Raw genomic sequence first — 12,928 nt, 5'->3', positions numbered from 1 at the left:
CTGTGGGTTCAGTCTTGTTGGAATTTTTTTTTTTTTTTTCTTTTTTTTTTTAGGGAATCCCCTTCAATTGTTCGCCCGTGTTTTGAAGCCCTCTGAAGTGCGTCACAGGTCTTTTAACTTTGCTGTGGATATTTAAAGAGAAATGATTCCCAGATTGTTATATAAATGATCACAATTCAAATCCAGGTCCGTCTGTCAATACTGGGATCAGGCTGTCAACATTTGTCCGTACATTTGACAAAGTGCAAACAACAAATTCCTCTCATGAAGTCGTTGTGATATTAATCACAATTAATTAGATCTTAGATTAGTCGAGTTCAGTGCTTTGGCTTAAACTCTGTCCTCAAATGTAGGAGGCTAGAGGGAGTCTAAATGCAGTTCTAAATGTACTCCTAATTTCCTGAAGATCTGGAGTTCAATTTTGTGCATTACCATTGAAAGGAGGCGTCTGGAAATGCCATCCACGGCTTTTAAAACTAAGAAGGAACAATATATTTTCTCATTCTCCTTTGTCGAGCGCTGACCCTGAAACCCGTCGGCAATCGCAAAACTGAGGATATGAGCAGACCTTGGGGGTTCGGTTCGGTCGGGTTTGGTCGGCAGGGGAGTCTCAGCCTGTCACCTAGTTTAGCCAAGACTGATGTTTACCACTGGGGGGTGGGAGATGAGGTCAGTCGGGGCAATTGCTTTTAATAAACTCTCGAGCCAGTCGTTACAATGATAGAGGAGGTCTAAGCTCAAGTAGGTGGGCAGCGATAGGGGTCCGCGGTCCGAGGCCCATTGTGGTGCAAAACGCCATCGCATCTCTCCCATTGCCTCTCCTGCCCTCGCCTAAATTGCAGTTGGAAAGGGGAGTCGGCTACTCGGGCTCCGGGCTTTAGTAAATCATTTTGATTGGATTAAGGTCACTCAGGCCCCTAATAATGTGAGAGGTCAAAGTGGCTGGATTAAGTGCCTTTGTCCGGGGCCAAGGAGAGCAGTTCTGGGGTCTCCTAGGCCTTTGATAGGGCTTAGTAAGTGAGGGTTCCCATTTCATTGGCTTTGATTGATGCTTGTGTTTGTCTGTGCATCGGAGCTATTGTCCTCTGTGGTGTCTGTTTGTCTGCAATACACACTGTGGTGTGTTAGCTTCCTACTGCCTTTTGGAGGGGACGCTGAAAGGAACAGTGGGCTTTAGAAGCAATAATCCTGAGAGGCTTTACCCCTATCGGTTAGCCCATTACTGCTCACGAACACCTCATCTCCACCCAAAAGGGAACAAGATATTTTGAGAGATATAGACTAGGGTTAGGGTTAGGGTTAGGGTTAGGCTTGTGCTTGGAAGGACAATATTCTGCACATTGAAAATACTGTTTTGCTCACTGTGATAGCACGCAGAGTATTTGGAATAATAAAAAAAAAAATGTTTCGAAGGCGTGCTGAGGCCACCTCTGTTACCCATTATCCATTAGTATTATTGGTTTTGCACATGCTCCCACATGTGTGCACATATGCATGCACGCATATATAATCAGGGAAACCAACTCACATACACACACACACACGCACGCACGCACGCACGCACACACACACACACACACACACACACCCATTAACCCAGAAAAATACAGTAAGACCCACATTCGGGTCTCCACACACAATGCATCGCCACAACCACACACTGATATCACAACCCATGACCTCATACAGCGATGGTTCAAGAGATGGTACCGTAGATAGTAAATTAACTCCAGCCTCTGGGTCTGAATACTTGTATTCACTCTGCCTCTGTCTCTGTCCTCGATTCTCTCTCTCTCTCTCTCTCTCTCTCTCTCTCTCTCTCACTCTCTCTCTCTCTCTCTCTCTCTCGCTCTCTCTATCTGCCGCTCCTTTCTTCATCCCACTATTTTCCACACGCCAGCTCCACAAGCCCTACCTCCAGGCGATGTCTGCGTCAGCACTCATTAATTTACATTTAGCAAAGTGTCAAAACATGCACCGCTGGAATCTGCTTGTGATGAAAGGCCGCGGAGGGCCATGCAGGTGTTCTCCGCGCGGCCGGGCTGATCCCAGAGCAGCTTCTCCCCAGTAAATGTTTTCTTTTTTTTTTTCTTTTTTCTTAGACTGCTTACCTAGATGGTTATAATCAAGTAGGTTATGAGTCATGCGATGGCATTACTAAAGGCAAGCGTTGCAAAAGAAAATGGACAGTCACAATTACACAGGCGTGCACCGTGCAAGCGAGGACACGTACGGTTAGTCACTACACTCTTTTCTTGAACCCATTAAAGCACGAATAAGCTTTATCGTAATTCCACTTGTGTAAAAAAAAAAAACTCAACTGAGCTCATCCGACCTGAAACCCAGCCCCCGTCCCAAAAACCCACTTTAAAGGTAAAGGTCAGGGGGACGCAGGTTACGACCCGTGACCCAAGGATGAGAAAGTGTTACGATTTAGGATGTGCTAAAGGTCCCTGCTTTTCATCCAATACGTGTTTCTCCATGCTGGGAGGGGGAGCGCACCGGTATATCATTAACTCTGGTTGGAAACAGAAAGAAGGGGTGTGCTAAATGGAGTTGATGGGAGGACCTTAGCCCCGCTCCCCGCTGGGCGCTGCTCGGAGCACAATATCTCCGCCACCACCAGATTAGGCTGGAGAAAAAGCACTTTTCCCCATTCACACGCCCTTTAGATTGTTTTATTAAACCATTTGAATAGGGATTTCCCCGTCTGCCGACAAGCGGGGTCCGGCCAACGCATAGTTCTCTGTTGCTATGACTTAACTTGGTCCTCACTAATCACCGGCCGGGGCAAATTTCATATAAAATATCTGGGTCCATTGTGGGGCTAACGCAGCGTGACAGTGGCAGCACAATAGGGGATTCAGGCCCCCAGCAGGTCAGAGGGACCACTTGCCATGCCGGGGTCTGGCAGCGCTTGGTGGAGGAGCAAAGTGTCCTGAAATACCAGAAATGGGAAATTCAGTGCACCCCAAGCTGGGAATAGGTGTTTGGGAGAAGGGTTAAAAGTAAAAGTATGTATAAAAAAAAAAAAGAAAAAAAGTTGAACAGGAATAAAAAGCGAAAAGTTATTTAGATAATAACAACTTAAGCAACATTTTTACGTGTTATTCTCAATATAAATTGTCATGAAAATGATGCCTGCATAGGATCTAAAGTAAATTTGTGTCAAGTGTGTTTTTTTTAACAAGCACTTAATCATTGCCTGGAAGTTTGTTTTACTCGATTTTTTGACCCTTCAAATGACCCTTCAGAGCCATCGTCCTTGAAATCCGCCTTTTGCTTTGACCCAGACTTTACAGACTTCCTAATGATAATGAGTACATGGTTTAATGATCATTGGCACAATGGGGCAACTCTTTGTGCTGCACAGCTCCTGCCTCCAGCGAGTGAAGAGCTTCTTTTTTTGGGCGGGGGGTGACCAATGGGGCCGAGAGATGGGCCGCGTTGTAAAAGACAGGACGCGTTTGATTGATTGAAGTGTGTCCGGACGTTCTTTGTTCAAATCCCCGGCGATTTACAATGTCGGAAAAGCGAAAGACGAGATTGACTCTCGGGAGATTGACAGCGAAGCATTCAAATGTGCTGAAAATTCGGGCAGCGCCGCGCGTTCAACGCTGTTCAGAGCGTGGTTGTCGTTGCCAGAAGACCGCTCTATTGCATCATTGTTTCTAATGTCCTTTAGTCCACAAACTGGTTGAAACCTGCCATACGGGAGGAGCTCCTGCTCCCCCTAGCCTAACACTTCTTTCTTTCTTTCGTCCTTCCCTTTTTCTTTATTATTCTACTTTTCTTTCTTTCTTTCTTTCTTTCTTTCTTTCTTTCTTTCTTTCATCATTTCTTTGTCCTTGTCTTTTTATTTTAACATGCACAAACATGGACACACACACCAAAATACATACTCTTCTTCTGTACTGAACATGTTGAATCTTTTAATTCCCTGCACTAAATGGTACATTTCCCTTTGCTTTTCCAACATGCTAATGATCAACTCTCCGTTCCCGTGTTTACCTCTTCTTTCCCCTCATCACAATCTAATTCCCTCTCTTTCTCCCTCTCTTTTCTTGTGGTTATGCAAGATCGTACAAGCATTCAAGACAACCTCCCTGTCATAATGAATCCTCTGGAAGTGGGGAGGGCTGAAGCGTGGAATTTGTCAACAATCATTCTCCTCATATCGAAACGGGAGCGAAACGCAGAGGTTGAAGCGGCTTCTGGACACCCCGCGGAGCCGCCTCCCCCAGTTGCATCTTTGCCCCCTCGGTCCCTTCGGTTGCGAGGGCATTTCCTAACGTTTCGAAAGTTTAATTGAGTCTGTTAATTATAGCCCTGTCAGGCTGTCTCTTCCTCTCATCTCCCTGGAAGTTCCTGATCCCTCTGAGTCATCAGTCAACTATGCCAGACAGAGACAGAGCCCTCGCTGGCCTTGTTCAGAGACAGTAGGACTGATTCCTGGGCAGGGTAAACCCACCCCTCCATTACACCACGCTCTCCACACACTTTAAACACTTCCCACAGACAACAATGCGGCTCTATCTACAGCTGACCATCTCTTTATTAGCTGAAGTAAGTTTGTCTGGCCCGGAACATGGACGTGACTCATTACAACGATCCTATGTATGCGTGACTCAAACCAATGACTCAAAGACTGACGATCCGACGACTTGGAATGTGTACACGTTTGGCCACATGGTATCCGGCCGGGGTGTCCCTTCTTTTGTGTTCCCTTGTGTGATGTCTTTTTTTTTTTTTCTCTTTCCAGCCACACGGGAGTCGGCCTTCGTCCATGCCATCGCCTCGGCGGGCGTGGCGTTCGCCGTGACCCGTTCCTGTGCAGAGGGATCGGCCACCATCTGCGGCTGCGACACCCGCCACAAGGGCCCGCCAGGAGACGGGTGGAAGTGGGGCGGCTGCAGCGAGGACGTGGACTTCGGCAGCATGGTGTCCCGGGAGTTCGCAGACGCCAGGGAGAACCGGCCCGACGCGCGCTCGGCCATGAACCGCCACAACAACGAGGCGGGGAGAACGGTAGGTTGGCGGTCACAGTCGGTGGTGGCAGAAGTCATGGCGTTTGTTTTCTGTGATGGCTCATTGTAACGGCCGTCGTCCGTCTTTTCTCCTTCCAGTCCCTCAACGACAACATGTTCCTGAAGTGTAAGTGCCACGGACTCTCGGGGAGCTGCGAGGTGAAGACCTGCTGGTGGTCTCAGCCCGACTTCCGGGTGATCGGCGACTACATGAAGGACAAGTATGACAGCGCGTCGGAGATGGTCGTGGAGAAGCACAAGGAGTCCCGCGGCTGGGTGGAGACCCTGAGGCCCAAGTACAACTACTTCAAACCGCCCACGGAGCGCGACCTGGTCTACTATGAGGGCTCGCCCAACTTCTGCGACCCCAACCCGGAGACCGGCTCCTTCGGCACCCGCGACCGCACCTGCAACCTGACGTCGCACGGCATCGACGGCTGCGACTTGCTCTGCTGCGGCCGCGGACACAACACCCGGACTGAGAAGAGAAAAGAGAAGTGCCACTGCATCTTCCACTGGTGCTGCTACGTCAGCTGCCAGGAGTGCGTCAGGGTTTACGATGTGCACACCTGTAAATAAGGACTTTCACCCGGCACTTTCCCTTTTCTCACCAAAACTTTCAGTAGGTTCTAGAAACAAAACAAAAATACAAGAACATAACAGCTAGAATTGAGATTCTTTCAACCCGTCTGACCTTGTCCTACCATGGACTCGGACGGGTGGTGAGCCGGTGCTTTTGTGCTGTGATGCTGAAAAGAGCCAGACCCTGCCTTCATTTACTCATCTTTATGATAGGAAGCCTCATGCATACAAACTGAGGGGGCATTGATAGTGATGGTGACGCCCACGACGCCAACAATGTCAATGTCTTGAACTATGAGGACAATGGAGGAAAAAGGTCCCAGAAAGGGGTCGCCAAGTAGAGGCCGGCGAGACCCGAGAGGAGCTGTCGCGTCCCGATGTAGGAAAAGACGGAGCTGTTGGCTTTCTTTCTTCAGTCGACAAGCACCATATTGGTGAACTTCTTGGTGTACTACGAGTAGATACCGTTGTTAAACCAGCGTAACACTGTCGGTGCTTGCAAGTAACCTTATCACGGCCTATCATGAAAATGACCTGTTTCTCGCAACAATCAAGAGAGGTGGCATTTGTGCGGAAAGGAGGATTCTCAGACATTCGTTAGGATAGCGTGCATTCTCCTCAATGTAATTGATATGTATGTTTTTGTACCTATTAACTAACATTGTTATTGTGTGAATGAGTATTTTAGGTTTTTACACTGTTAGTCTGTCACTGATGTTTAGGTAAGAATGCACTTGCACCTGAGTGAATGTAGTCGGTACATTGTAATGTGTTTACGTATTCTCAAATTCTTTAAGCTAATAATTTAATCTCCGCTTTAAAATAACTTTTTTTTTTTTTTGGTTTATTTTTAATTTTTATTTTTTTTCCTATAAGAGGAGACATGAGCCACATTAACGGACTATTGGTAAAATAAGACAAAATCCTCAAGTTTAAACTTTTTTTTTTTCCCATCTATTCTAGTGTACCAACAAACAGATGAAAATACATTGGAGTTTTGATGGTTTGGCTGTAAAACAACGTTCAGAGTTATGACCAAAGAAAAGCCTCTCTGTCCTAAGAGAAGCTGCAACTTTAATTTGACAGGTCAGCACTTGTGTCTTGTTGAGGAATATGAAGCATGTTTTCCTTGTTGTTATCAGTATTAGTGACGCCTCATGTGTCTCGGTGCGAAAACAAAAAGGGGCCTACCCCCCTTATATACAGTATATATACAGTATATATATATATTTCTTTCTTAGTTTTTCTTTTTTTTTTTTTACTTTTTTGTTTGAACAAATGGAAGTATACTCCTCGTCAAGAAACAAAAAAGACAAACAAACAAACAAACAAACAAACAAACAAACAAACAAACAACTAACTAAGCTGTATCATATAAGCTGTATAACATGCAGTATCCAGCCACACAAGCCTGTGGAGGTGGAAATTCTCAGCCGTGGCTTTTGTTCCCTCAACTAAACATCAAGCAGCATCAGTGAACTATCAAGAACTCTCCTTACTTTAATGCTGCTAAGTAAAGATAATGTTTGTGTGGCTGTGTATTTAGCCTCCTAAATGCATCTCCTGCGTCTCTCTGTTCCGTATGTACGTGTATGTTTGCATGTGTTGATTCTTTCTATGAAAGAAACCTATTAGTTATACTAGTTTGGAGAAAAAAAATGTGAAGTTTTTTTTTATTTTTTTTTTACTAATCCTTGCATCCAGCAATGTAAATTAACCCTTTAGACCAAAATAGATGTGTAGTTTAGGTGCAAACTGTTCCCCTGTGGCTTGAATCAGAACTTTTGATGGATGGAGCGAAAATGACTCTCAGAAATCTTCCACTTCCATGAGTTGAGAAGGTTGAAACGGAGCACAATATTTATTTATTTGGGATGTAAAGGACACCACCGAAGACGAAAACACAACGTCTGGATAAGTAGCGTTGATGAAAATGTTGGTAAAAGCTGTGCATTGAAACTAGTCGATAGCGTAATGCTCACAGCAAGTGTCTCAGGCGAGTAGCAATATCATCAATGACTAAACGGCCTGACGATGTCCGACGATGTACATCACGACTGTAATGATAATAAAAAAAAAAAGTTCCATCAACATTTTCATAAGACATCCTGATTAAACCACGCCTCAACTGCGATGAGTGGTCGATAAATGCATTTATCACGTCAAATTGTTCCTGGGTATTTGTTTGCTTGCGTGTGTAGAACCTTTTTTCCTTTTTCTATGTTTTTTCTAAAATCCAAAGTTTTGTACAAACTAGTTTTGAGTTTTTCTTGATTTCTAAAATTGGATGTTTTTATAATTATTTATTTTACCCGATGTACATATTAGTAAGTAAAAGTATATATTTGCAGATTAAATCCATTGTTTTTGAGAAAAAGAAAGAAAAAGAAGCAGTGTTGTGATGTGTAACACTGTAGTATTTTTACCTCATGTCTGTTTGGTTTTTTTTCCACTGACTTCATACAGGAACGTCTTGGTCTTACTGCCTGTTGTAGACGTCTATGTGTTAACTCTATAACAAGAAAATAAAACAACACAAACAACATATATCACTGTTGAAAGCCTGGGGATGTGCGAGAGGGAGAGGGAGAGAGAGAGAGAGAGAGAGAGAGCGAGAGAGCATCATAAATAAACCGTTTGTCGTCTTCTGTGAATAATACACTTGTTTACATCCGTACCGTGGCGCCATGACCTTGAAACCACTGGACATTTTTGATAGACATTAAGTAAATATACAGTATGTATTCTGGTTGTAGTGTGCTATTAAAGTGGTAATCCGTAAGATTGTTTTGTAAAATAAATCCCATATTCTATCCTTTTTTCACCTGGCACTTTTCCTGAAACAGCCATTCAATGTATTTATTTATTCAAATATCCACCCAAAACAGATCATTTCATGGATTGCCACTTGAATGCCATTGTACGTCCATTTTTATTCAGCAATATCAATATGATTATCTTCATCGTGCCGAGACTAGACGGGTCTTGGCATGGATAGTACTTTATTAATCTCAGATTTCGTATTAAATCTAATACACACACCTACACACCCACACACACACTGTGTTATTTGTGGAGAAAACACACACACACACACACACACAAATACAGTCTATATACAGTATATGCATATATATATGTGTGTGTTTATGTGTGTGTGTGTGTGTGTGTGTGTGTGTGTGTGTGTGTGTGTGTGTGTGTGTGTGTGTGTGTGTGTGTGTGTGTGTGTGCCTGTGTGTGTGTGTGCGCGTGTGTGTGTGTGTGTGTGTGTGTGTTTTCTCCACAAATAACACAGACCACTAGATTGACCGTGAGTTTGTCCTTTGTAATTTGTATCTTTCAAGCAGGCAAAAGCCTCCTTTATATCATTGTGTCCCTTTTTCCTATTGGTCAGCCCAAAATTAATGATATAAGCTCGGTTCAGCACAAGTAGACGCGAAAGTGAAAACACAATGCACCTCTGGAACGCATCTATAAATTGTCGTGCTCTGAATGGACACTTTCAGCAAGGAAACCCTCACACACACCTCATTAAGGGAAACGGTGCATCAATATGGGTGAGCGGAAAAAAGAGAAAAGAAAAATAAACCTGCTGCAATAATTAGCTCTATTGAGGGAGCGGAGGAAGCCAACTGTGCTGCTGAAGAAACGACGGCCACAAAAGAATATTAGCTTATGGGAGTTTAGGAGAAGACGGAGGGTTGGGAAACGCCATGGAGCCGATCCTGGGGGAAGATTAGGGTCCTGATGTGAATAGGGCCCGCCGCTCGCTCGGGGTTGAGCCCCCGGACCCCTCGCCGTCATTGAGACCCGCCAACAATGTCACCACCAGAGGCCCGGCCTCTCCACCATCTAACCCCATTATCACACCCAGAGATGGATACACAGCATCACCCCCCCCCGCCCCGAGTGAATGCACCACAAAAACTGATGCCCTTCCGCTCTTATTCATGTGGATTTATGTGGATCCCCCCCAAACACACACACACACACACACACACACACACACACACCAAAAAAATGTAAGCCGTCTCCTCAGATCAATTTATTAGCCATACTTATTACTCGGCTGTGCTTATTTAGCCCCGGACATCAGTTGATTTTGGAGCGAGGAGACGGTTCATTCCGGCCGCGCCGCGACCTCTGGCCCAATTCACACCGTTTGGGAAGGAGAAAAACAAGCAGCAATCGCGACGAGGAAAAAAAAAAAAAAAAAAAAAAGAAAAAAGAAAAAGAAGAAGATCACAGGGACGAACGGAAAGTGCAGAGCCCGCAAGCCAGCCCGTCCTCCCTCCACCCAAGGGGAAATGGGCCCTTCCCCTCCGGCCAGACCCACCTCGCGGCATTGTCCCCCAAGTGAGACGGACATTGTTAACAGATAGTTGCCAGAGGAGGAGGACTATGGCGGCTCCAGCGAGAGAGATGGCATCCTGACTGTGAGAACTTCGACACGGCAAGGACCCCAAAGTGGCGCCAGCCAATAACCATATAAATAGGAGACAATGGCCCTAATTGCAATCATGGCCCTCCGCCTCCTTTTTATGTCCTGTTTTTTTTCGCTGTTGTCGGGTGGAATCGAGAGAGCTCCCGCTTTTTCACGTCGACCGTCGACAAAAGGAGCGGCTCCCTGCATTTCAATAAAGCTGCGCTCTCGCAGGGCTCGGGTTCACCGCGATCGGGCGCAAAAGCCCCCACGCGCACATGCTGCGAAACGCTCCCACGGTGCGCGTTTCACCCTGGTTGATGCTCGGATCGATTCAGCGCTGAGATCGCGCCAGGTCAATGTCTGTCTTAAAGCATTCACACAACACCGAGTGATTATTATTACTATTATTATCAATTATGGATAAAATACTGTGTTGTTGTTTTTTAACAGGCTCTGTGTCCCTAGAAACGGTTTGAAGGAGCTTATTTGTTTCTGTCAAACAACTCAAAATGGAATCCCTTTGAAAAAATATGATTCTCAAAGCCTCCCTTATATTTTTCACACACACACGCACACACACACACATAGACACACACACCAAAGCGTTCCACCATAATGGAACTACTGAGTGACCTTGATGTGTGGGCACGTCGCTATGGAACCAACTTTGAAGCCTTTTTTTTTTTTTTTTCCTGTTTTTATGCGTTTCTTCATGGAAAAATAAAAGACCATATCTCAGCTGAATACTGAAACTTAAATGCTGAGACCAAAACAGAAGCATTAAATGTAAAATGGCACATTGTTCTCTCATTATTTGAGTGGGTGAGTGGGTGTGTTAACCTTTTGCACTTTTGTTTTTTCAAAACAAATACATTGCGACACCTCCATTCACACTCCCCCAGCCTCTGTATTCTAGGTCAGGATTCAGCAATGTGTCACTTCTCACGCAAAACCCATCACTCCTCCGCCGCTGTTGGGAGAGCTGTTGTATCAGTTGGGTCGAGGCAAATTGACTTTCCTGGATTTTCATCTCCCAATGTCTAATATCAATAACGGGCTCGTCCTCACAAGGCGGATGTGTATTGTGACGCAACATTTTAGGCTTGTACTATGATTTGAAAAAAAGAAAAGAAAAAAAAGTACAATTCCTGATGTGCAATCTGTCGAAATATGTGCAATGTGCTTCATTTCTCTGATTCCTATCTATGTTGTTTCTACTGAGGAATATATTTTCTAAATATTTATATTGTTTACAGTGCTTACCCTGATTCTTACTTACTTTTACTTACTACAACTCTTTATATGCTCTCTATTTTCTGCTGTCACTTTTTGCTGCTGTAACTGTGAAATTTTCCCCGTTGTGCGACAAAAAAATCTTTTTATCTTATATTATCTCCTCTATCTTAAATCCCACTCACTCCGATGACAGTTAATCGTCAACTCCCTGAGGCTGACGGTCCCGGACGGGAGTTGAGGTGTTTTCTCTTTCACAGCCAAAGAGGGAAAACGCGAGAAGAAGTGTCACCCCGCCCTCGATGGGGACGATGGCTGTTCTTTTTTCGGACGGGACGCCCCTCATTGCAAGCGACGTGGCACCTGTAAAGCAGCCTCGCTCCTTTTGAAGTGCTTGCTTGTATTGTTGCGGCCAACAAAGGAATTTCGCCACTTTTGCCCCCTACAAAAGAACATTAGTCAAACTTGTTAAGATAATGGTGGGGGAGGGACATGCAGGAGCCATGCTAATGATGCACCATACAGTGTGTGTGTGTGTGTGTGTGTGTGTGTGTGTGTGTGTGTGTGTGTGTGTGTGTGTGTGTGTGTGTGTGTGTGTGTGGGTCTGCATGTTTGCGCATGTGCGTGTGGGTCTGCATGTTTGCGCATGTGCGTGTGGGCGTGTGGGCGTGGACGTTTTTTAAGCCTGTACATGAAAATTTGTTTGTGTGTTTGCGTATGTGCGCTTGGATGGTGTGTGTGTGCGTGTGGGTGTGCGCGTGTGTGTGTGTGTGTGTGTGTGTGTGTGTGTGTGTGTGTGTGTGTGTGTTTGTGTGTGTGTCTCTCGTCCACACCAATATTGGACAGGGTTGTGTTGGGGAAGACGATGCAGTGCATTGTGATAAATTTCCAATATATATATATTTTATATATTCCATATATATACAATACATATGGAATAATATCAGTAATTGTAGTAATTGCTTACTTACAGTATGTGAGAATGTGAATTGCTGATACAAGCTTTTGATACAGCTTTATTGTTAATTGTCACTTTATTAGGTTTATTGTATATTGCCATTTGTTTACATTTTTGCACATTTTTGGATTTATTGTATATTGCCATTTTATATTTTAATTTGTGTTTATTATTATTGTCTATCTTTTCTATGTGAGCTGCTGTAACACCAGATTTTCCCTCTGGGAATGAATATCTATCTATCTATCTATCTATCTATCTATCTATCTATCTATCTATCTATCTATCTATCTATCTATCTATCTATCTATCTATCTATCTATCTATCTATCTATCTATCTATCTGTCATTATGCAGGGTATTGTTGGGTATTATAGCCTTCAGTGAGTGAGTGAGTGAGTGAGTGAGTGAGTGAGTGAGTGAGTGAGTGGGTGAGCGAGTGAGTGAGGGGGTGAGAGGGTGAGCGAGCGAGTGAGTGAGTGAGCGAGCGAGTGAGCTAAATGAGTGAAACGGGGTGTATCATGACAAGGTGACTGGTGGAGGGGAAGAGAGGGGTTATCATTAGCCGGGACTGGCGCTGCTCTCTGCTAGTTCCAGTTATTACCTCACAAAGGGAGCTGCTTGCCTTCCCACTGCTTTTCCCACACTGCACTGCAGGCTCAAAATTCCAATCGACCCCAGACCTGCAATCTCCTTGGTTTT

The 12,928-nt window shown here is 44.7% G+C and overlaps 1 protein-coding gene across 1 annotated transcript in view; it reads left to right on the top strand.

Annotated features, from left to right (window-relative positions):
- wnt3a (wingless-type MMTV integration site family, member 3A) overlaps nt 1-5,606 on the top strand; it is a gene marked incomplete at both ends in the record, with an annotated part of 11,404 nt that extends 5,798 nt beyond the window's left edge. The window contains 2 exons of the mRNA XM_080010309.1: nt 4,763-5,028; nt 5,127-5,606. Of these exons, the coding sequence (XP_079866435.1) occupies nt 4,763-5,028; nt 5,127-5,606 (746 nt within the window). The remainder of the gene's footprint in view (nt 1-4,762; nt 5,029-5,126) is intronic.
- Between the last annotated feature and the right edge of the window lie 7,322 nt (nt 5,607-12,928).

Source organism: Zeus faber, assembly GCF_960531495.2.
Source record: "Zeus faber genome assembly, chromosome: 12".
Lineage (NCBI taxonomy): Eukaryota > Metazoa > Chordata > Actinopteri > Zeiformes > Zeidae > Zeus > Zeus faber.
The sequence above is the reverse complement of the archived record's forward strand: the minus strand, read 5'-3'. Positions and strand labels throughout refer to the sequence as shown.